This window comes from Pomacea canaliculata, linkage group LG8 (genome assembly GCF_003073045.1).
Source record: "Pomacea canaliculata isolate SZHN2017 linkage group LG8, ASM307304v1, whole genome shotgun sequence".
NCBI lineage: Eukaryota > Metazoa > Mollusca > Gastropoda > Architaenioglossa > Ampullariidae > Pomacea > Pomacea canaliculata.
Genome location: NC_037597.1, coordinates 29,488,150 through 29,507,132, shown reverse-complemented (window position 1 = coordinate 29,507,132; position 18,983 = coordinate 29,488,150). Strand labels below are relative to the sequence as shown.

Below are 18,983 nucleotides of genomic sequence, written 5' to 3'. Positions count from 1 at the left end.
GCTACAGAACAAGAGGAAAGGAGATTTAATCTATGGAAGCTAAACTCTTCACATCTGAAGGACAAAGACTATCTAACCCAAATAAACACTGTCATTAAAGAAGTGACAGAAGAGTACTCAGTGTTCCCATATGACAGGGAGAATTTAGCAAATATTCACCCAATGGAAATACAGTTTGTAGTGTCTGATCAAACATTTCTAGATACTATGCTAATGAAAATTAGAATGAAAACAATGACCTACTCTAGCAAGAAAAAGAAAGAAATAATGATAAAGAAAAAATATTAGAAAAAGAAATTACACGGTTAGAAATTAAAGATAAGTTAAAAGAAGAAGAAGTCCTTGAACTTGAAAAGAATAAAAGTGAACTCATTAGTTTAAGAGAAAAAAGAATGGAGGGTGTACTGATTCGCTCCAGGGCAAAGTGGATAGCAGATGGAGAGAAAGTAAGTAATTATTTCTGTTCACTGGAAAAACGTAATTATGTAAGTAAGCAAATTCGGAAATTACAGAAGCAAAATGGGGAAAGTATTAGAAAAACTGAAGAAATAAGAGCAGAAGTGCGAGAATTTTTTTCCAACCTGTACGCAGAGAGAGCTGTTCAGGACTTTAGCTTTACTAATATCCAAGAAGATATACCAAAACTTACACAACTTGAACTCAATTTGTTGGATGGAAATATCACTTTAGAAGAAGCGAGCCAGGCAGTTAAAAATATGGGTAATGGGAAAAGCCCAGGGAGTGATGGATTCACTGTGGAATTCTTTAAGGTCTTTTGGAAACAACTTGGACCTTTCATTGTTAGATCTCTAAATGAAGGTTTTAGTAAGGGTGAATTATCCTCTACACAAAAAGAAGGTGTAATCATATGCATTCCCAAAGTAGATAAACCTAGAGACCAAATTAAAAACTGGAGACCAATTACTTTACTAAATGTGGTATATAAGATTGGCTCAACATGCATTGCAAACAGAATGAAAAAAGTTTTATCATCCCTAATTCATGAAGACCAATCTGGTTTTGTCCGCGGGAGATACTTAGGGGATAATGTTAGGCTGATATACGATTTGATTGAACATTTGGATAAAAATAAAGAACCTGGTTTGTTGGTATGTCTTGATTTTGAAAAAGCGTTCGATAGTATCAGCTGGAGCTTCATGCTGAAAGTTTTGAATTTTTTTGGTTTTAGTTCACAGTTTTGTAAGTGGATAAGCACTTTCTACACAAATATCAAGTCTAGTGTGTCAGTTAATGGCACATTGTCTGAATGGTTCTATGTTAGAAGAGGATGCCGTCAGGGGGACCCAATTTCGCCTTATATATTCATCTTATGTGTAGAAATTCTAGCTATTATGATTAGAAAAAATACATACATAAAAGGTATAAAAATCCAAAATAGCGAAACTAAAATTGTACAATATGCAGATGACACAGAATTGACTTTAGAGGGTGATAGACAGTCTTTTGAAGAATCAATGAATACATTAAAATTGTTTGAAAAAATATCTGGTTTAGTTCTGAACACTGAAAAATCAAGTGCAATATGGCTGGGAAGCAAAGCAAATTCAACAGCTAAGTATTTACCCCATTTACAGATGCAGTGGAACCCAGGAGAGTTCAAAATTCTTGGTATTTGGTTTACTAATAATCTAAAAGCATGTATAAAGTTAAATTATGATAGTAAGCTAGCCGAAATTAGAACATTGTACAAGATTTGGCTGAAAAGACAGTTAACTCCATTAGGAAGAGTAGCAATACTCAAGTCCTTAATCTTGTCAAAGTTAACACACTTGTGGTTATTGCTGCCAAATCCCCCAGATCATATTGTTAACAACATTCAAAAATCTATATTTCAGTTTGTGTGGGGTGGAAAAAAGGATAAAATTAGCAGAAAAGTGTCTATTAAAAAAGTATATAAGGGGGGGATTGACATACCTGATGTTAGAACTTATATGAATGCCTTAAAACTAACATGGTTGCGGAACATAAAGAAAACCAGTCATAGCTGGAAAATGATTATTATGTCCTCACATAAAATGTTAAATTACCTAGACAAACTTGGCCCAGCAGTTGGCTCTTTTGTAACTGTAAATAGTTTCTGGAAGGATGTTTTAAAAGCGTACGAGATATTTGGAGAAAGTGTTGTGTGTAAACATATTGAAGAGATTATATCAGAGCCTATTTTTTGTAACAATAAAATTAAGATTGGGAATAAACCATTTCTGTATAGAAGTTGGGTAGACAAAGGGATATATTTAATTAAACACTTGCTGGATGAAAGAGGAAATTTTCTATCATGTCAAGATGTTAAAAGGATATATGATGTAAACATTAATTTTGTCTCTCTAAATGGTTGCATAGATGCCATAAAGGAATATATGCATCAAGACAGAGAGAATGCAACTGATCCATCACCGCTTGCCTATGATACAAATAAAACTCTTAGTGTAATTCAATCTGTACAGAAAGGTGCAAGACTGTACTATGATAACATGGTAACTAATACACATGTGCCTAACTGTTGCTCAAAATGGGATACAAGACTAAATAGAAATGTAGATTGGCACATTATCTTCAGGAAAGTAGCCAAGATTAAAGATATTAAATTAAAATGGCTCCAAATCAGAGTCTTGCATAGAATATTGGGGACAAAAATAGCTTTATTTAATATGGGTCTAGAAATTGATGATTTTTGTAACTATTGTAGATGTGAAAAAGAAAACATTCAACATATTTTTTGGAAATGTAAATGTGTTCAAGATTTCTGGCAAAATTTTCAAAATTATGTGTCAAACAAATGTGGGATTATGACAAGGATGATATTAAGTGAACACCTGGTTTTATTTGGATGCAGTAATAACTTTAAGACAGATGATGTACTGGATTTAATCTTATTACTTGCTAAATTATACATATACTCTTGCAGATTCAAAAAAACCACACCTCAGTTGCAACCATTCATTCAGATACTGCAATATAGATATAAAATTGAAATTTTTAATGCACGCCTGGAAATGAAAGAAGAAAAAGTTGTACAACTTTGGCTACCTTATATGCAACTTGTTGACCAAAACTTAAGCAGTGACTAGACTTTCATACATGTTGATATACACTACCTTATATGTCTTTTATATTGTTATATATGGTATAGTGCAATGGAGTGAATGGCTTAAACATAGAATATGCCATATGATTAATAGGTAAATGAGGAATAAATGTTTATATATGTTAAAAAGAAAGCTAGTTTAATTGTTAGATACTAGATAGTATATTGAAATTACTTTAAATCAGAGTCCTGCACAAAAATGTTGGGGGCAAAAATGTCTGGCACTATTTAATGTTTGTGATATTGTTATGTATGCTCGTTATAATTCAAGGAATATGATTTGGATGATTTTGTCATGTAATGTAATGTGTTAATGGAAAATAAATGTTATTAAAAAAAAAAAAAAAAAAAAAACGTTTTTAAATATCATTCCATTGCTATTTAGATGCGCTTAGTCAGCACTCAGGACTCCCGTCTGTGCTCACACTCACGTTGACTACACCAGAGGGGGAGTAAGCCAGAAAAGGGCGGATAACTCCCTCAAGTTGAGAGACGTTGCTCTCGGTGGAAGTGGAGTCGAAGACGATAGTCTCCCCGCCTGTGTTGTTCACAATCAGCACAGTATTGGGATTCTCGTTGTCTGGATACGACAGGAGAACCTGGTACGGCGTGGATTTTACAGAATCCAGTCCATATTCTGTAAATTTACTCTTGAGGTAGGCCACAAGCTCAAAGTCGCGGTCCCTTCCTGCGATGTGAGGACTCTGTGTCAGGTGTCTGTGACAGGAGGACAGAATGGCAGCCTAAAATATATTAAAGATTAAAGATTTATACTTTTCAGTATGTTAGACTATTTAAAGCGATACAGGTTTTTTTGTTCGGCAAGTACGAGACACTTAAATAAACATTTTATTGTCTCCCGTACATGCAGAATAAAAAAACCTTTATTGCTTTAGCTTTGGAAATCTAGGACCCCAGTGTGAACCTGATGCCAGTTCATTTAAGGCACACCCAGACAATGAAATTCTGAATGCACGCCTTTTGTTTTGAAATACAAGAATGACTAGCTGACGTGGGCGTCCATGTATATGCTTGTGCAGCAGGATTACTGTTATTATTATTATCATCATCATCTAATGAAAAGTTAAACTCACTTTAAGTTTACTTCTATGTTTTCTGCGCTGATAGACTGCATTAGAAGATCAGTTATCGTTGAATCCGCTTCTTTCACCGACTTTTTGTATTTCGCATTTTCCTCATCAGGACACGTGGCAAAGCGACCAATCAAAATGCCGATGGTGAAGCCTCCCACTATGGCAACGGCGATGACAACCAAAACCAGGGTTGTGCTTCGACGCTGCTTCGTACTTGAAATATCATCTACACTGTCCATAGTTGTGTTCTTTAAAGAAAAGAAAGAGACGCACGCACAATGACTTGCAAATATTAAATTCATTCATCTACAAGGGTATTCTATAGCCTCAAAGAGGTGCAATTATCGCTAATGGACTTCAAACCATGCAAATCGACTTTAAAGAGTGCTGTAAATCATCCATTTATTAAATGATGAATCTGTGTACTTTACCACGTGACAACAATTGCAAGAAGCGTTACAAGGGAGGAAATCAATGTCCTCTACACATCGTGTTATAAGACTTCATCGGTCAAAACTTTCATCCTAGTGTCGAGACAGATTGTCTACAACCTCCACGATAGTTCCTCTCTTCGAACATACCACTTGAACGACTGCAGTGTCCTACACAAGATATTATATTTACTTCTTAAATTCAGATTGTTTGTTGGGTGTTGTTGATTTAGAGTGCATGTCTGTAGAGCGGTAAATGACACAAGGATTCATATATTTATTTTGTAGGAAGATGATTAAAACCGGGGTTAATTTAGACTGTAAAGGTCACTGACGTCACGCTGCATAAGTCCTGACCTCACTGAAACGTTTAGAAAAATAATAAGTAGGTGGACCGGTTTCTCTGGGTACGATTGGTTTCAGTTACGGGTGTGATGATGATTATTAAAGCAAAACAATTTGAAAGCAGTGCCGCAGCATTGCATTAAGTTAAAGCCACGCTTTAAACTCTCATGTAATCTTTGTGTAGTGCTTTGTGCTCCAAAGTCTGTGTGAGGAGTAGTGCTTTCGACACCTCTGTGTGTGTGTGTTTCCGCACTATACTGGTTCCCAGTCACTTAATCCCCAGACACTTCATCTGTCAGTAAGTTTTACAATTAAAAGAAATATTGAAATACATTAATAATATTTAAATCCTGCTATTAACTTCAACGTCATTTGAACCTCTACAACATTAGTTAAAGTATTTTAATTGTAAAACTTATTGTGATGTTTATATGAAGATAATTATTTGAATTTCAATTAAATTTTTCGCTGGCTTCATAATTTTTATAGTTAAAATTTCATTTTAAGGATGAAGCGTTGGAGATGAAGTGTCTGGGGATGAAGTGTCTGGACACCCACTATACTACCTCCTATAACCATAGTTAATTGTAGCCTTTGTAGTTTAACATCAACACCAACTACAGCTTCAACGGTTACGCCATTCGTAACAGACGACACAAACATGCGCGAGGACATGAAAGGCGAAAGTTAACTCCAGTCTCCTGCAATCGCTCCGTAAACATTACTATCAAAACATTCTCCCTAAATATCACAAATACATGTCAAATAATCAAATAATCTTCAAATATTATTTTTGCTACTTCTGTATAGCGGGTGCCAATTTTTTACATATTAAATATTTATTTGGCACACATTATTAAAACAGTGTTTAAGTGTTTCTTTTTAAACTGTAAATGTAACACTTTGAAAATGCTTCCATGTTGCCTGTGGATAATTCTTGTTCGTAATTAAATCTTGTTCGTAATTACAAAAAGTAATAAAACTTTCGTCATTCGTTTAGAGACAGCGGGAAAAATCCTTTTCTGCGCCAATTTTTAATGATGATGATGATGATGATTATGAGGAAGAGGAGGGGAGGAGGAGGAAATTTAAAGGTTTGTAATATATTTATAATAATCATAAATACCTTGACTGACAGCTAACAAGATGCAGCGTATACTTACACGTGTGTAAAATGCTTCCTGACATGAGGGATCCCGGGTGTCGGGTGTCGGGTGCCGGGTGTCGGGTGTCGGGGAAGGCTGCTGTGACTAGCAGTGCAGTGTGCACGAAGGTGTCATGAGCACAGGCTCATCGTGATTGGCTCATCTTACATTCTGTGTTTAGACACACTGTACCCTAAACGTGCCGAGTAAACATGAACAGCACAAGTGTCATCTCGAGGGCGGCAGTTCAAGGCCCAAAGTCTCGAGGCTTCACGAACTGATGCACTTTGGGCATTTTTTGGCTTTCGATACTGTAAATATCGTCTGCCTGATGCTGTGTTTGCTTCTGACTTGTGTGTGTGTGACAGAGAAAGTGAGCTTTTTATCCCCCATACCTATTCTTGCATACCTTTGCATATCTAGCCACCTGAGCATATACCTCACGCATGAGCCAGGTACCAGTGAACTGATGTATCAGGTCAGAAATTCTGTACATTGTGTACATCAAGGTGGATTGTTGTGTTAGTCGGCACATACAAGGGATTCAAAACATATCTCTCCCTTTATCATAGACAACGTCTCTGTAAAATTTTGGTCTTTAGTCTCTTTGTTCAATGTTCTTGGTTATATCCCATTTCTGGAACTCGACCAGCCTGCTACTCCGGTAAATTAACATTTTTTTTAAACTTGGGAAATTAGAACAAAGATACTAAATACTACAAGATGGGTCATAACACCATGCCGTTACATATATGGAGGAACAGCTCACGCTAGGATATAGCAGTTCTTGTCAAGCTAGTCGTTGTTCATGTTTGAAAGTACCAAACTGTGATAACAGAATTCACTAAAAGATGATCTGCGCATGTGTGTCAAGATGTTGTGGAAAAATGTTATCGTCGGCCCCGGGCAGACGACGAGAAGCATACGTGTCTCTTTGTCATATGTGTGTGTGTGTCTCAATGTACGTTGCTGACAATGACAATGACAGTGGCAATGACAATTCTTTATTTACGAGAGGTAAAATAAGCAAGAAAATGTTTTTTTCCATTTAGCCCTCGCCCTTTGCAGGGAAGGAAATTAACTACATAAATGAAGTAATTAAGAATTATAGAAATAATTGTTGTAAGCATAAAGAAAGGTGGATATGTACAAAAGTGATGGTTAAGAAAAAAATATGTAGATATTTACAAGGTTTCTTGGAGTTGGGAGGAATCTCTAGAGGCCTCATCTACATGTCTAGAAAGTATTTAGATAGATGGCGTTGAAAGCAGTTCAGAGAGTTCCAGTTCGATGGGAGGGTCTGGTGCAGATAGGAGGGTCTGGTCAAAGACTTTGAAAAAACTTTACTCGTCATTAACTTCGCTTTGGTATTAGAAATTTAGGGGTACCTCGATTCCTTCAAGTATACTAAAATGGAGGGCCTGGTGCTATGGGAGGGTCTGGTGCATACAGGAGGGTCTGGTGCAGAGGAGGGTCTGGTGCGAAGAGGAGGGTCTGGTGCGTGAGGGCCTGGTTAAAAAAAAAAGGAAAGTAATAGGGGAAAAATTGAACAAATGTTGTCCATAGCAGCAACGCTTTCTCCTTTCGCCAGTTGATCGCATTCCGAACAACATTGTGTCTCTGTACACCGACAAAAACCGATCACAACAATACCCAGCCCGATAACCGTACCAAATGAGAATTCACCCATCATCTTGGAAGTTTCAGTTCAATAGGAGGGTCTGGTGCCGGTAGAGTTAGGGTCAGGTGCCCGGAGGGCCTGGTGCCTAGGGAGGGTCAGGTGCCCGGAGGGCCTGGTGCCTAGGGAGGGTCAGGTACCCGGAGGGCCTGGTGCCTAGCGAGGGTCAGGTGCCCGGAGGGCCTGGTGCCTAGCGAGGGTCAGGTACCCGGAGGGCCTGGTGCCTAGGGAGGGTCAGGTGCCTAGGGAGGGTCAGGTGCCCGGAGGGTCTGGTGCCTAGCGAGGGTCAGGTGCCCGGAGGGCCTGGTGCCTAGCGAGGGTCAGGTGCCCGGAGGGTCTGGTGCCTAGGGAGGGTCTGGTGCCTAGGGAGGGTCAGGTGACCGGAGGGCCTGGTGCCTAGCGAGGGTCAGGTGCCCAGAGGGCCTGGTGCCTAGGGAGGGTCAGGTGCCCGGAGGGCCTGGTGCCTAGGGAGGGTCAGGTGCCTGGAGGGTTGATGCCTAAGGAGGGTCAGGTACCCGGAGGGCCTGGTGCCTAGGGAGGGTCAGGTGCCCGGAGGGCCTGGTGCAATGGGAGGCGTGGCACAAGGCAGGTATGGTTAAGGTCGGCGCTATATACATGGGAAGCAGGCGTCCTGAAAGGTGCGCGAAAGGGACCGTGGCTATAAAGGTTTCTATATATGAAATGCTCACCCAGTTTTGTATTTTTCATCTGCAAATGAGCGCTCGCTCGGCGTGCGAAGCCCTCGGTCGAAAGCGATCGTTGTCTGCGTCCCGTCATCTGGCGAGCCGGTTTCGAAGCGGACCGAAGAAGGTCTGGTACGGGTTGGCTTGGTGGTGATTCGCGGCTTTCGCTGCCGCGTTTCTCACGGCTCAGGCGCGCGCTGGTTGAGCAGAGAGAGGGGTTCGTCGTGGCTCCTTTCGGCCAGCCGCGTCGGCGCATCGAATAACGCTTGACTGTGTCTCGCGGAGGGTCTGGTGCGGAGGGCCTGGTGCCAAACTTGTAAAATGTTCGTTCGAGGGGAGGGTCTGGTGAGGAGGGTCTGGTGCAAAACTTGGAAAATGTACGTTCGAGAGGAGGGTCAGGTGGGGAGGGTCTGGTGCGGAGGGCATGGTGCCAAACTTGTAAAATGTTCGTTGGAGCGGAGGGTCTGGTGCAACACATTGAAAACACACTTCTAGTCATTAGTAACTTCATTTTGGTACTGGAAGCTTAGGGGAACCTCGTTTCCTTCAAGTTTACCGAACAGGAGGGTCTGGTGCGGAGGGTCTGGTGCGGAGGGCCTGGTGCAAGGGGAGGCGTGGCACAAGGCAGGGAAGGGCAAAATCGGCGCTATATATATGGGGAGCAGGTGTGCCGAAAGGCGCAAGAAAGTGAACATGGCAATAGAGAAAGGTTACTATTAGCCACGTAGTGCTCACCCAGTTTTGGATTTTGTGTTGGCAAATGAGTGCTCGCTCGGCGTGCGACGCCTTCGGTCGAAAGTGATCGTTGTCTGCGTCCCGTCCTGCTGCGAGCCGGTTTCGAAGCGGACCGAAGAAGGTCTGGTACGGGTTGGCTCGCTGGCGATTCGCGCGGCTTTCGCTGTCGCGTTTCCCACGGCTCAGGCGTGGGCTGGTTGAGCAGAGAGAGGGGTTCGTCGTGCTCCTTTCGGCCAGCCGCGTCGGCGTATCGAATAACGCTTGACTGTGTCTCGAGTGAAAGAGCGCGCCCGTGTCGATCGGGTGAACGCTCCGCACGTTGAAAATTTGAACCGATGATTCGGTTGCAAGAGCGAAAAGCACCCGCGAACGCAGGACCCGCGCTCCAGCGGCGACTGCTTCGTGGGAGTCGGTTACGTGTACACCCAACATCTACCAGTAGTCATATGCTTGTTCTCAAAGATTAAGCCATGCCTCGTACGGTGAAACCGCGAATGGCTCATGAAATCAGTCGAGGTTCCTTAGATGATCCATTTCTACTTGGATAACTGTGGCAATTCTAGAGCTAATACATGCCTCGAGCCGGCGAGGCATCTTTCAAATGTCTGCCTTATCAACTGTCGATGGTACGTGATAGGCCTACCATGTTGACAACGGGGAATCAGGGTGTGATTCCGGAGAGGGAGCATGAGAAACGGATACCACATCCAAGGAAGGCACCAGGCGCGCAACTTACCCAATCCCAGCTCGGGGAGGTAGTGACGAAAAATAGCAATACGGAACTCTTTTGAGGCTCCGCAATTGGAATGAGTACACTTTAAACCCTTTAACGAGGATCTATTGGAGGGCAAGTCTGGTGCCAGCAGCCGTGGTAATTTCAGCTCCAATAGCGTATATTAAAGTCGTTGTGCTTAAAAAGCTCGTAGTTGCATCTGAGGCATGGTCGTGCGGTTCGTCTCGCGACGGTCACTGCGCGAAGCCTGAGCGTGCGCGGCTCTTCGCAGGGTCGTCTTCGCTAGACGAACAACTGCGAAAGCATTTGCCAAGCATATTTTCATTAGTCAAGAACTAGTCAGAGGTTCGAAGACGATTAAATACTGTCATTGTTCTGACCATAAACGATGCCAACTAGCGTTGTGCAAGTGTCGCTTCATCGACTCTGAAACCAAATTTTTCGGGTTCCAGGGGAAGTATGGTTGCAAAGCTGAAACTTAAAGGAATTGACGGAAGGTCACCACCAGGAGTGGAGCCTGCGGCTTAATTTGATTCAACACGGTAAAACACACCCAGTCCGCACACTGTAAGCATTGACAGATTGATATCTTTTTCTTGATTCGGTGGGTGGTGGCGCATGGCCGTTCTTAGGTGGTGGAGCGATTTGTCTGATTAATTCCGATAACGGGCGAGTCTCTAGCCTGTTAAATAGTTCACCGATTCTTCACGCATCGGTGCTAACTTCTTAGAGGGAGAAGTGGCGTTTAGCCACAAGAGATTGAGCAATAACAGGTCTGGCTGCCTTTAGAAGGAATCAAGGTGGATGTGACCATGCTTTGAAAACAGTGCGAACCCCTTGAACGTCCTTCGTGATAGGGATTGGGGGCTTGAAATTCTTCTTATCAACGAGGAATTCCCAGTAATTACGTCGATGCCCTTTCTACACACCGCCTGTCACTACTACCGAGTGAACGGTTTAGTGAGGGGTAGCTGGCCTCCGCGTCGAGAGTCTGAAAAAGTCTATCAAACCGGAGGGAAAGCTTTTGCCGAGTCAGGCTCTCAGTAACGCCCCGGACTCTCGCCTCGGGGGTGGCATCGGCGAAAGTGTAAAGAGAGGCACATTCTCGCGTGGCTGTTCCCTAGCTGTACAATTTTTTTCATTCATTTCGCATTTTGTTGAAACCTTTCAAATATCGTTGCAAAGCAGATGAAAAGAAATGAAACAACTTTAGGCGATGGGATCACTCGACTCGCACGTCGATGAAGAACGCAGCCAGTTGCGTGAATTAATGTGAATTGCACAACACTCTAACCCATTTTCAAAAAACAAAACAAAAAACAAAAGCAAACAAACCCGGGGGAGGGCCTAGTGCAAAACTTTTTTTAACAAAAGTTCCAGGTCGATGGGAGGGTCTGGTGCACAGGGAGGGCCTGGTGCAAAACAAAAAGATTTGATTCAGTTTCTTCGCTTTGGCATTAGAAGACTAAAAAAAAGTTCCACTTCGATGGGAGGGTCTGGTGCAAAGAGGAGGGTCTGGTGCAAAGAGGAGGGTCTGGTGCAAAGGGAGGGCCTGGTGCAAAACTTTTTTTTTTAACAAAAGTTCCAGGTCGATGGGAGGGTCTGGTGCAAAGGGAGGGCCTGGTGCAAAACTTTGAGAAAAAAATTTGATTCATCACTTTCTTCGCTTTGGCATTAGAAGCTTAGGGGTAGCTCATTTCCTTCAAGTATACGAAAACGGAGGGCCTGGTCTGAGTGAGGGCCTGGTGCATATAGGAAGGTCTGGTGGTAAGTGTGAATGTGAGTGTATGCGTTTTGTGTATGCCAATGTGATTCGTGACCTATTTCACAGTTGTCATGCTCGCACTTGTTTTGTAAGACTTCTGTAACTAAAATATGTGTATGCTCCTTAGCCAAAGGAATAGGAAAAGATTAACATCTTAGAAGTAGTCGTATGATACGCCATTTTTGTCTCGTCTTTCTATTTTTTCGTATGCATGTATCTCGAGTTAAACAACATTTGCTGCTTACAGAACAGAGCTGAGGTCAACGTACAAAGTGGTCACGGAGCTCGCCTATCGCAGGAAGAATGTTTGCTGCGCAGGGTACACTGAAGATGGTGATACATGTATCCGTAAGTCCTCCAACTCTTCTGACCTCGTGATTCTGGGTTGCCCTCTGCATAACTTTGTTTGGATGGTTGATTAGGCGTATCCATCCACATCCGCGCACCTGCATCCTGTCGCTAGTCGACCCCCTCACACCTTCCCTCTGTCACGTGGCTGTCACCCGGCCAGCGACCACCCGACCCCCACATTGCCAGCCTCCACCCTCCCTGTGTGCGTGCTACGTTCCATCCCCACTAACTGCGATGTCGCACACTACCATACAGTATAGTAATCGAGTTTATTGGCAAATAGCATTTGACAAGGCAGGAACATCAGTGTCAATGAGAGTGACTAGCGTCTCAAATTGACTGACAATAATGAAGTTTGTGAGAAAAGCTCATAAAGTTTTTAGTCAGCAGGTAAAATGACAATATTAGTACTGTATAACTTTGTTCTAGGAACTATTACGATTCAGCTAAAATATGCTAAACATTTCTATTTTTCTGTCATTTTTACAAAACCTTCTAATCTCCTTAAATATTAAAAGTATTAACACTTACTAGCTAACTAGTCTTTAAAACAGTTGCTTTGTTTTCTAAAACTTAGCAGGTATTTTAACGGCTAGTGACTGATGGCGGTTGAAGTCGACCGAGTTTATGCTTCGTAAAAAGTTGGATGAATTCAAAATTTCTGCTTTAAAGAGTCTGAAGGCGACAGTTCAGTTCAGATATTTGTTTACGTGTAACAGCATGCGTGTGTGTAGTTATTGTGTGTGTGTATGTGTGCGCGCGCGCGTGCGGTTTTGCTAAAGGAATAATATAGGAAGGGACTTTCGATAGGTGCTGCGTGTTTGTTATGTAAGTTGATAAAAATGATAACTGATGTGCTCTGCTGTTCGTCGCAGCAAACACTTTTTTAATGAGGTTATTAACGACACTCGATGAAGACTTGTTTAGGCATTTACTTCTTCGGTTCTTCCTCTTTACATGTAGAAGTATAAATCATTTACATAGAGAACATTTCCTTGCACGTCAGTGAGCTTAGTACAAACTCGCAGCACTTAGAACACAAAGGCGATGTCATACATCTACCCGTTGTTCTAATCTGTCGAGGTTTTGACATCGCTGCTGACGTAACAGTCCTTACTAAAGGGGGGGGGGTGTCTGTGGAGCGGAGTGCTACAAGTCTGATCCTTTAACATCATTTGTCCTCATTTACTAACCACTCGCATGTAAACAACTTTATGTTCAAGTAGTGATGTAGATCCTAGTGCACTTGTCCTACTGTTTGCAGTCTATATTTCGTTACTGAATGAAGTGTAGATATTGAGATTCGAATTGTAAACATACATTATATACTGGGAAAATAATTTACGATTACAAGTACAAGGGGCCCGGAGAGGTCGTCTGTCCCGGGGCCCGGGCTGGCTCTCGGCGGCCCTGATTGTGAGATGAAAATGTCTTCAGTCAACAATCACACTGTCTGCTCTGTTGCGCTACCCCACTGAGCACGTTTTGAGTCCGGAACACTGAACTTAAAGTCAATCTGACCTAATTTAACCCACGGGAAAAGAAACCAGCATATGGCAGTCATAATAGCAGTAAAGAACAGTATTTCTAAACCAATGTGTTATAATAAACAAATATACAATTGTGCCTAAAAGCTACGAGACTACGGTTGACTTACAAAGGCAGGTCAAGGCCAGCGGAGGTCCATGGGAATGAGTGAACCCACGTGTCGTACACAGAAGGTCTGTTCTGACTGACTTCTTCTTCGCTAGGATTAGGCACCTACAACAACGCATGGACACGAAATAATATACTCACAACAATAGAGTGAAGTCAATATATCATGCCTTCAACAACAGAGTGACGCCATTTTTGACCGTTTAACCAGTTTCTGGGAAGTGGTTTTTGAAATGTGTACTAAGGTTTCAGTTCGCATGCTACTTCGTATGTTTTACAACTGTAAATAAATGAGCTTATCAAAACGTGATAAGAAATTATGTGTTTTTCTTAGATGGTTAAGCCGGATGCTGCACATTGGTAATGAAAACATAAGAACCAATCAAAAATCATTCCGCATTTCTTTAACCCCGAATGTTGAGATCACGTGTGCACTGCGAGCATTACCAACGCTACAACTACTTTTTTTCTCCTATTCTCTTTCTTTATTATTATCATTATTGTCATTATTGTGTGTAGCTAATTGTGTGTGGAGCAGCGTACATTTTACTTCATAAAATTTATGTTTTCAAGGGCATTTAATGCATACGGATACACGCCTACAAACATCACCATGCACAGAAAGAAGACAGGCCTATGACTAATCAACATAAAGCACCAGCTGTCCATGTAGTCTTGAAATATACATGAACCTTATACATGAATAATCTTGATACCTGTGTCGTTGACCTTTAGGAATTTTAACTTCAATAACCCACAAAGGTTAAGCAGTTACCTTTTTGGTAGCCTCATAAACAGCTCTGTACATCAGGGGTGTCCCCAAAGCATAAAGGGAAAAGTTACCTGAAAATAACACATCAGATCTACCATCAGACGTGAGGTAGATACGTTTTCTTGTAGTTTTGTATATAAACCTAGTAATGGTGGCTCCAGCTCTGTGTAAACAATATTCAAGTTGTTATTTGTGTATTAGATGTGTAGATTGTGTATTGTGTATTAGATGTGTATTAGACCTTTACACGCTTTTAGTTTGAGTGTTTGCTGGTTTTCAACAAAATGTCTCTTAAATTTCTAACTTTGCCAAAACTTTCCGACTTGAGTTAGCAAAATGTGGGTATCAAATAGACAAATCAGTTTTTTATTTATTTATTTATTTATTTTTTTTATCTTGAAGATCCTTAGGACTTGGGTTCAGGTCACTCACATCTGGCCCTACGCTTGGTTTTTAAGGAATGCAGCATTCCTCCCCCTAATTATTTCTCCCCATATTGAGAAATTACCGCTCGGTTAAAGTACTAATTAATCAATCAGGGAACCCACTGCAATAAGAAAGCAGTTTTCTTCATAATATTTCCCGTTTATGTTACAGTACGCTTTATGTCCTGCCTATTGACGTCGTACTACGTCATTATGCTACCTGTTGATGTCATACTACGTCATTATGCTACCTGTTGATTTCATACTACCTCATTATGCCACCTGTTGATGTCACACTACGTCATTATTCTGACTGTCGCACGTACCTCCCACAGCGACATCAATATTGAGGTAAGCAACAGCTCTCGCCCCCAGCGACTTGACATATTGCTGCAGACAAAGGAATGTAGAGAATCCTAATCTTTCAAAATTCGTACAAACTGACTCAAAGTACAGGCTTCTAGCTTTCAAGCTTATTCAGTTTGATGATGTCATCACTAAATGTAGATTTTTTTCGAAGTTTAAATAGCTTAGAACCTGTTGATATGCCTGTTTGGTACAAAATACAGTATGTACTATTATAATGTATTAGTACTTGAAGCTCCGTAATGTGCACAGGATCATATTGCTCACCTTATTTTGCAAACATATATACATATGCACACACAGGCACGCTCGCACTGTTATTCCGATATGCAGACAGGTGCACAGACAGAAAATAAAGTGTTACTCTTTTTTTTAATCCATATTTTTCAATTCCGAAAAATGTGACTATAAGTTTGCTCATTACAATAATGGCGCAGAAAAAGAACAAAAAGGTTACGGGTAACAGACTGATGTCTAGAATATGCGGAGATACAAAATGGCTACTAGTAAACAATAGTAAACAAAGAAATCTGGAACTGTTACCTCCGCCCATTCACTAGAACCAATAAGTCCATACTCCTCCGCTCCCAGGAACAGAACATGATAGAACGGCGTGGCCTCCATCTCTCTGCAAAATGCACGAAGTAACTTTGTTACCGTGTGATATGAAGTAAACCCGTGATGTAAAAGGTTGGACGTGCGTGCGTTTCCACCTGTCGTTAGCGAGGGCAACACTGTACCTCCGTCAGAGGTCAATAACGTGAAGGACAAAGCCGAACTTCACAGGGAGATCACAAAGAATTTGATCATTTCCTCAAAGATTCGATATCTGTTGTGTCTGGTGGATTATTGCAACTTGTGGATTATCGCCAACCGCGTACTGGAGCAACTTCAAAGTGTTCATACTGATGCCGCTCGTGTTGTCTTCGTAGGTGACTAGCAGACCATGGTGCCCTCCCTCCTACGTGAGCTTCAGTGCTGTCAGTCGAGATGACAGTGATTACAAGATGGCCACACGGTGCTACCGTTGTCTTCACGGCCTTGCCGGGTACGTGTCTGAGGCTACTAACACCCTGACCACTAGAGTCTCTTCTGATGTACTCTTCTCTGTGTACGTGTAAAGCGAGAAATTCGACATTTGCTTTTTTTTCCTTCTCAAGCTAACTGGAGTTCTCTTTTCTAGTCTTTTCGAAGTCTGCTTACGATTTCATGCCAGATTCAAACCCGTCTATTGAAGAATTACCTGCGTAATCAAGAGCATTGCTCCGCTCACTACTCATGTTTTCATTCATTCACTTATTTATTGTTTTTGTCATGGTCTTGTCAATTGTCTGACGCTTAAATTTCTTGTAAGCTGACCATAGGTTCGTTTTATAGTCTTTCGTGTGCAGCGCATTAAGTTGTTGTTGCTGGTATTATTATTATTATTTAAAATTTAGATAAGACTACATCCAACCACCAGAGCATCTGTGATCGTTCTCGCATGCGCCAGGTGCGTGCGCGCACACACACACACTAAAAGTCACTTCTGCATGCCAGAGAGGAAACTGTAAAGGAACCGCTAACAAATAGACATTGAGGGCTGAGTGTCATGAGCAGTGTCCATCTCCTTCACATGGCTTCATTACCTTCCCCACCTCTCTACTGGGTCAGTTACTCGTTCATCAAATGGGGAAATTAAATTACGTCACATGGGTATCGAACCGTTTTAAGATTACGGCCTAAACACTGGTCCCTGGACCTTGAAGGAAGGTAATAAAAAGCAGATTTGTTAACATAGATGCTATTGAACAATTTTTAGCTTTTTTCAATTTGGGGATTTGCACTGTTTGCTCAACTTTGACATACTCACTGTTCTTGACAGCTGGCCCATAGCTCTTGCCACCTCCATCATGACGGCCATTCCGCCTGAAGGATCAACGGAGCCGTACACCCAGGCGTCGCGGTGGTTTCCCCATCAACACGTAGCGCGTCTGTCATTTAAAAAATACATCAAACCACAGTCGTCGTCATAAAGTTAAAAACAATCAACTGAACTACTCGTAGTGTTTCATCCGAAAACAAAACAAGATGGTTCCTGCAATGCAATGTGCTGCTTTCTTACCAGGCTCCACGTCTCCCTTCAACGTCAGCGCTATCACGTTGTCCACCCTTCTAATGCTGTAGTTGTGTGTTAACCTTCATGCGAAGTGAGAGTCCAGGAGTAAGCCCTGGGCCCAGCCTGTAGGGATGTTCAACCACTCTCCAGTCTTGGGAACTTCGATCTCCTTGCATTTCTCTGATTTCGTAAAGTTCGCTGACACAAAACACAATGTAACACTGAGGTCACTTTGCGGACCCTTAATCAATCCAAGCTGCGTATTATCTCAAATTATGTAGCTAGCACTAAGGCCTTCCAAGGACACTAGCATGAGGTGATGAACAGCTTAGAGCATAATGATAAAATATAAGTTGGTGCTACATCCTCGCCCTATGACACATCTCAAAGAGCGTCACAAATCACAGGAACCACAGCCCAGATGATGACAAATGAAGACAAAGGAGTCCATACTGACAATCCTTGCATAGTACTATACGCCTATTAATTAAGGTACATACATAACGCAATGCAATTTCATAACCCCAAAACCAAAGGGCATCGTCCGCATACAGGCACAAAACACCGCAGCCAAAGATATAGAACGAATACAAGCAAAAAGGAACCGTAACACCGACACGTAAGATGCACCTCATTCCAGACGTCAGTGGCAGACACGGCACAAGCTCAGCACCAAGAAGACGTCAGATGAAACAAATATGACGACATCTAGGCGCTATTCCAAGCCATTAGTCCAAGAGAATAATCTCAATAATAAGAATAGATATGCGAAAACAAGCGATTGAAAAAGACACACACCAAAGGAAAACAACAAAAGTTATATTTTAGTCTCTAATCCTGAAAAGTTTTTTCGATATTTTCAAACTCACTGAGAAGTACTCGCCCTTCCATAGCCCATGGCGTTCTGGTATGTTGGCAAAGGTGTTGGTGTGCTGCTCTCGTTGTATCGATAACTGTGGCTACATACAACAGTGAATTTAATAATAGCTCTGCTTATATTGCTTGGCTTGTTTAAACGTTGTGAAAGTTCAATGTTTATCTTTAATTTTCAAAATACTCTGCTTACTACTTGGCTTTGGCTAGTTCATGTGTGCGTCGCAAAATACCAAATATTTCGTATTTACTCAGTTTCTCAGACATAATATCCTAACTTGACTAATGAAACCTCTACATCAGAGATCTGTACAAAGGTAGTAACCGAGTTGACGGGTTGAAAAAAACTCAGATTTGATTACTGAAGAAAGTAAAGGCCTTTTTATTTTATGTGTTCACGTCGATAAAAATGCTAAAACAAACTTTCATGGGTTTATAAATTAATGATTTTCTATATTTTTCATTCTATCGCTTGTCAATCATTCTCATCCGTTTTTAACTTTGCAAGCCATCCTGAACTTTCATCAATCGTAAATAGATTGTTCTCTGCCATTCTCTACTAATAACAATACTCTTCCACCTTATGCATAGTTTGTCGTATCATTCTCTCATTTCCTAGTCTCTATCTGATAGTCGACGTTAGCTATGAGACTGAACTATTTTAGCTCCAGAGCCAGACATAACCTCAAGCTATCTCTGTATTTCTCGCAACGTATACAATCTATGA

The 18,983-nt window shown here is 41.6% G+C and overlaps 1 protein-coding gene and 1 long non-coding RNA gene across 2 annotated transcripts; both read right to left on the bottom strand.

Annotated features, from left to right (window-relative positions):
* Nucleotides 1-3,467: 3,467 nt before the first annotated feature.
* Nucleotides 3,468-6,440, bottom strand: LOC112570816 (N-acetylated-alpha-linked acidic dipeptidase-like protein). The gene is made up of 3 exons (XM_025249449.1): nucleotides 6,140-6,440; nucleotides 4,201-4,448; nucleotides 3,468-3,823 (listed from the first exon to the last, which is right to left on the bottom strand). The coding sequence occupies exons 2-3, from the start codon at nucleotides 4,437-4,439 to the stop codon at nucleotides 3,502-3,504; spliced, it is 561 nt and encodes a 186-aa protein (XP_025105234.1). The 5' UTR covers nucleotides 4,440-4,448; nucleotides 6,140-6,440; the 3' UTR covers nucleotides 3,468-3,501.
* Nucleotides 6,441-13,633: 7,193 nt separating this feature from the next.
* On the bottom strand, nucleotides 13,634-15,872 carry LOC112571079. Its single transcript, XR_003100746.1, has 4 exons — nucleotides 15,829-15,872; nucleotides 15,246-15,309; nucleotides 14,498-14,565; nucleotides 13,634-13,827 (listed from the first exon to the last, which is right to left on the bottom strand). It is a non-coding gene; the product is annotated as an uncharacterized LOC112571079 (long non-coding RNA).
* Between the last annotated feature and the right edge of the window lie 3,111 nt (nucleotides 15,873-18,983).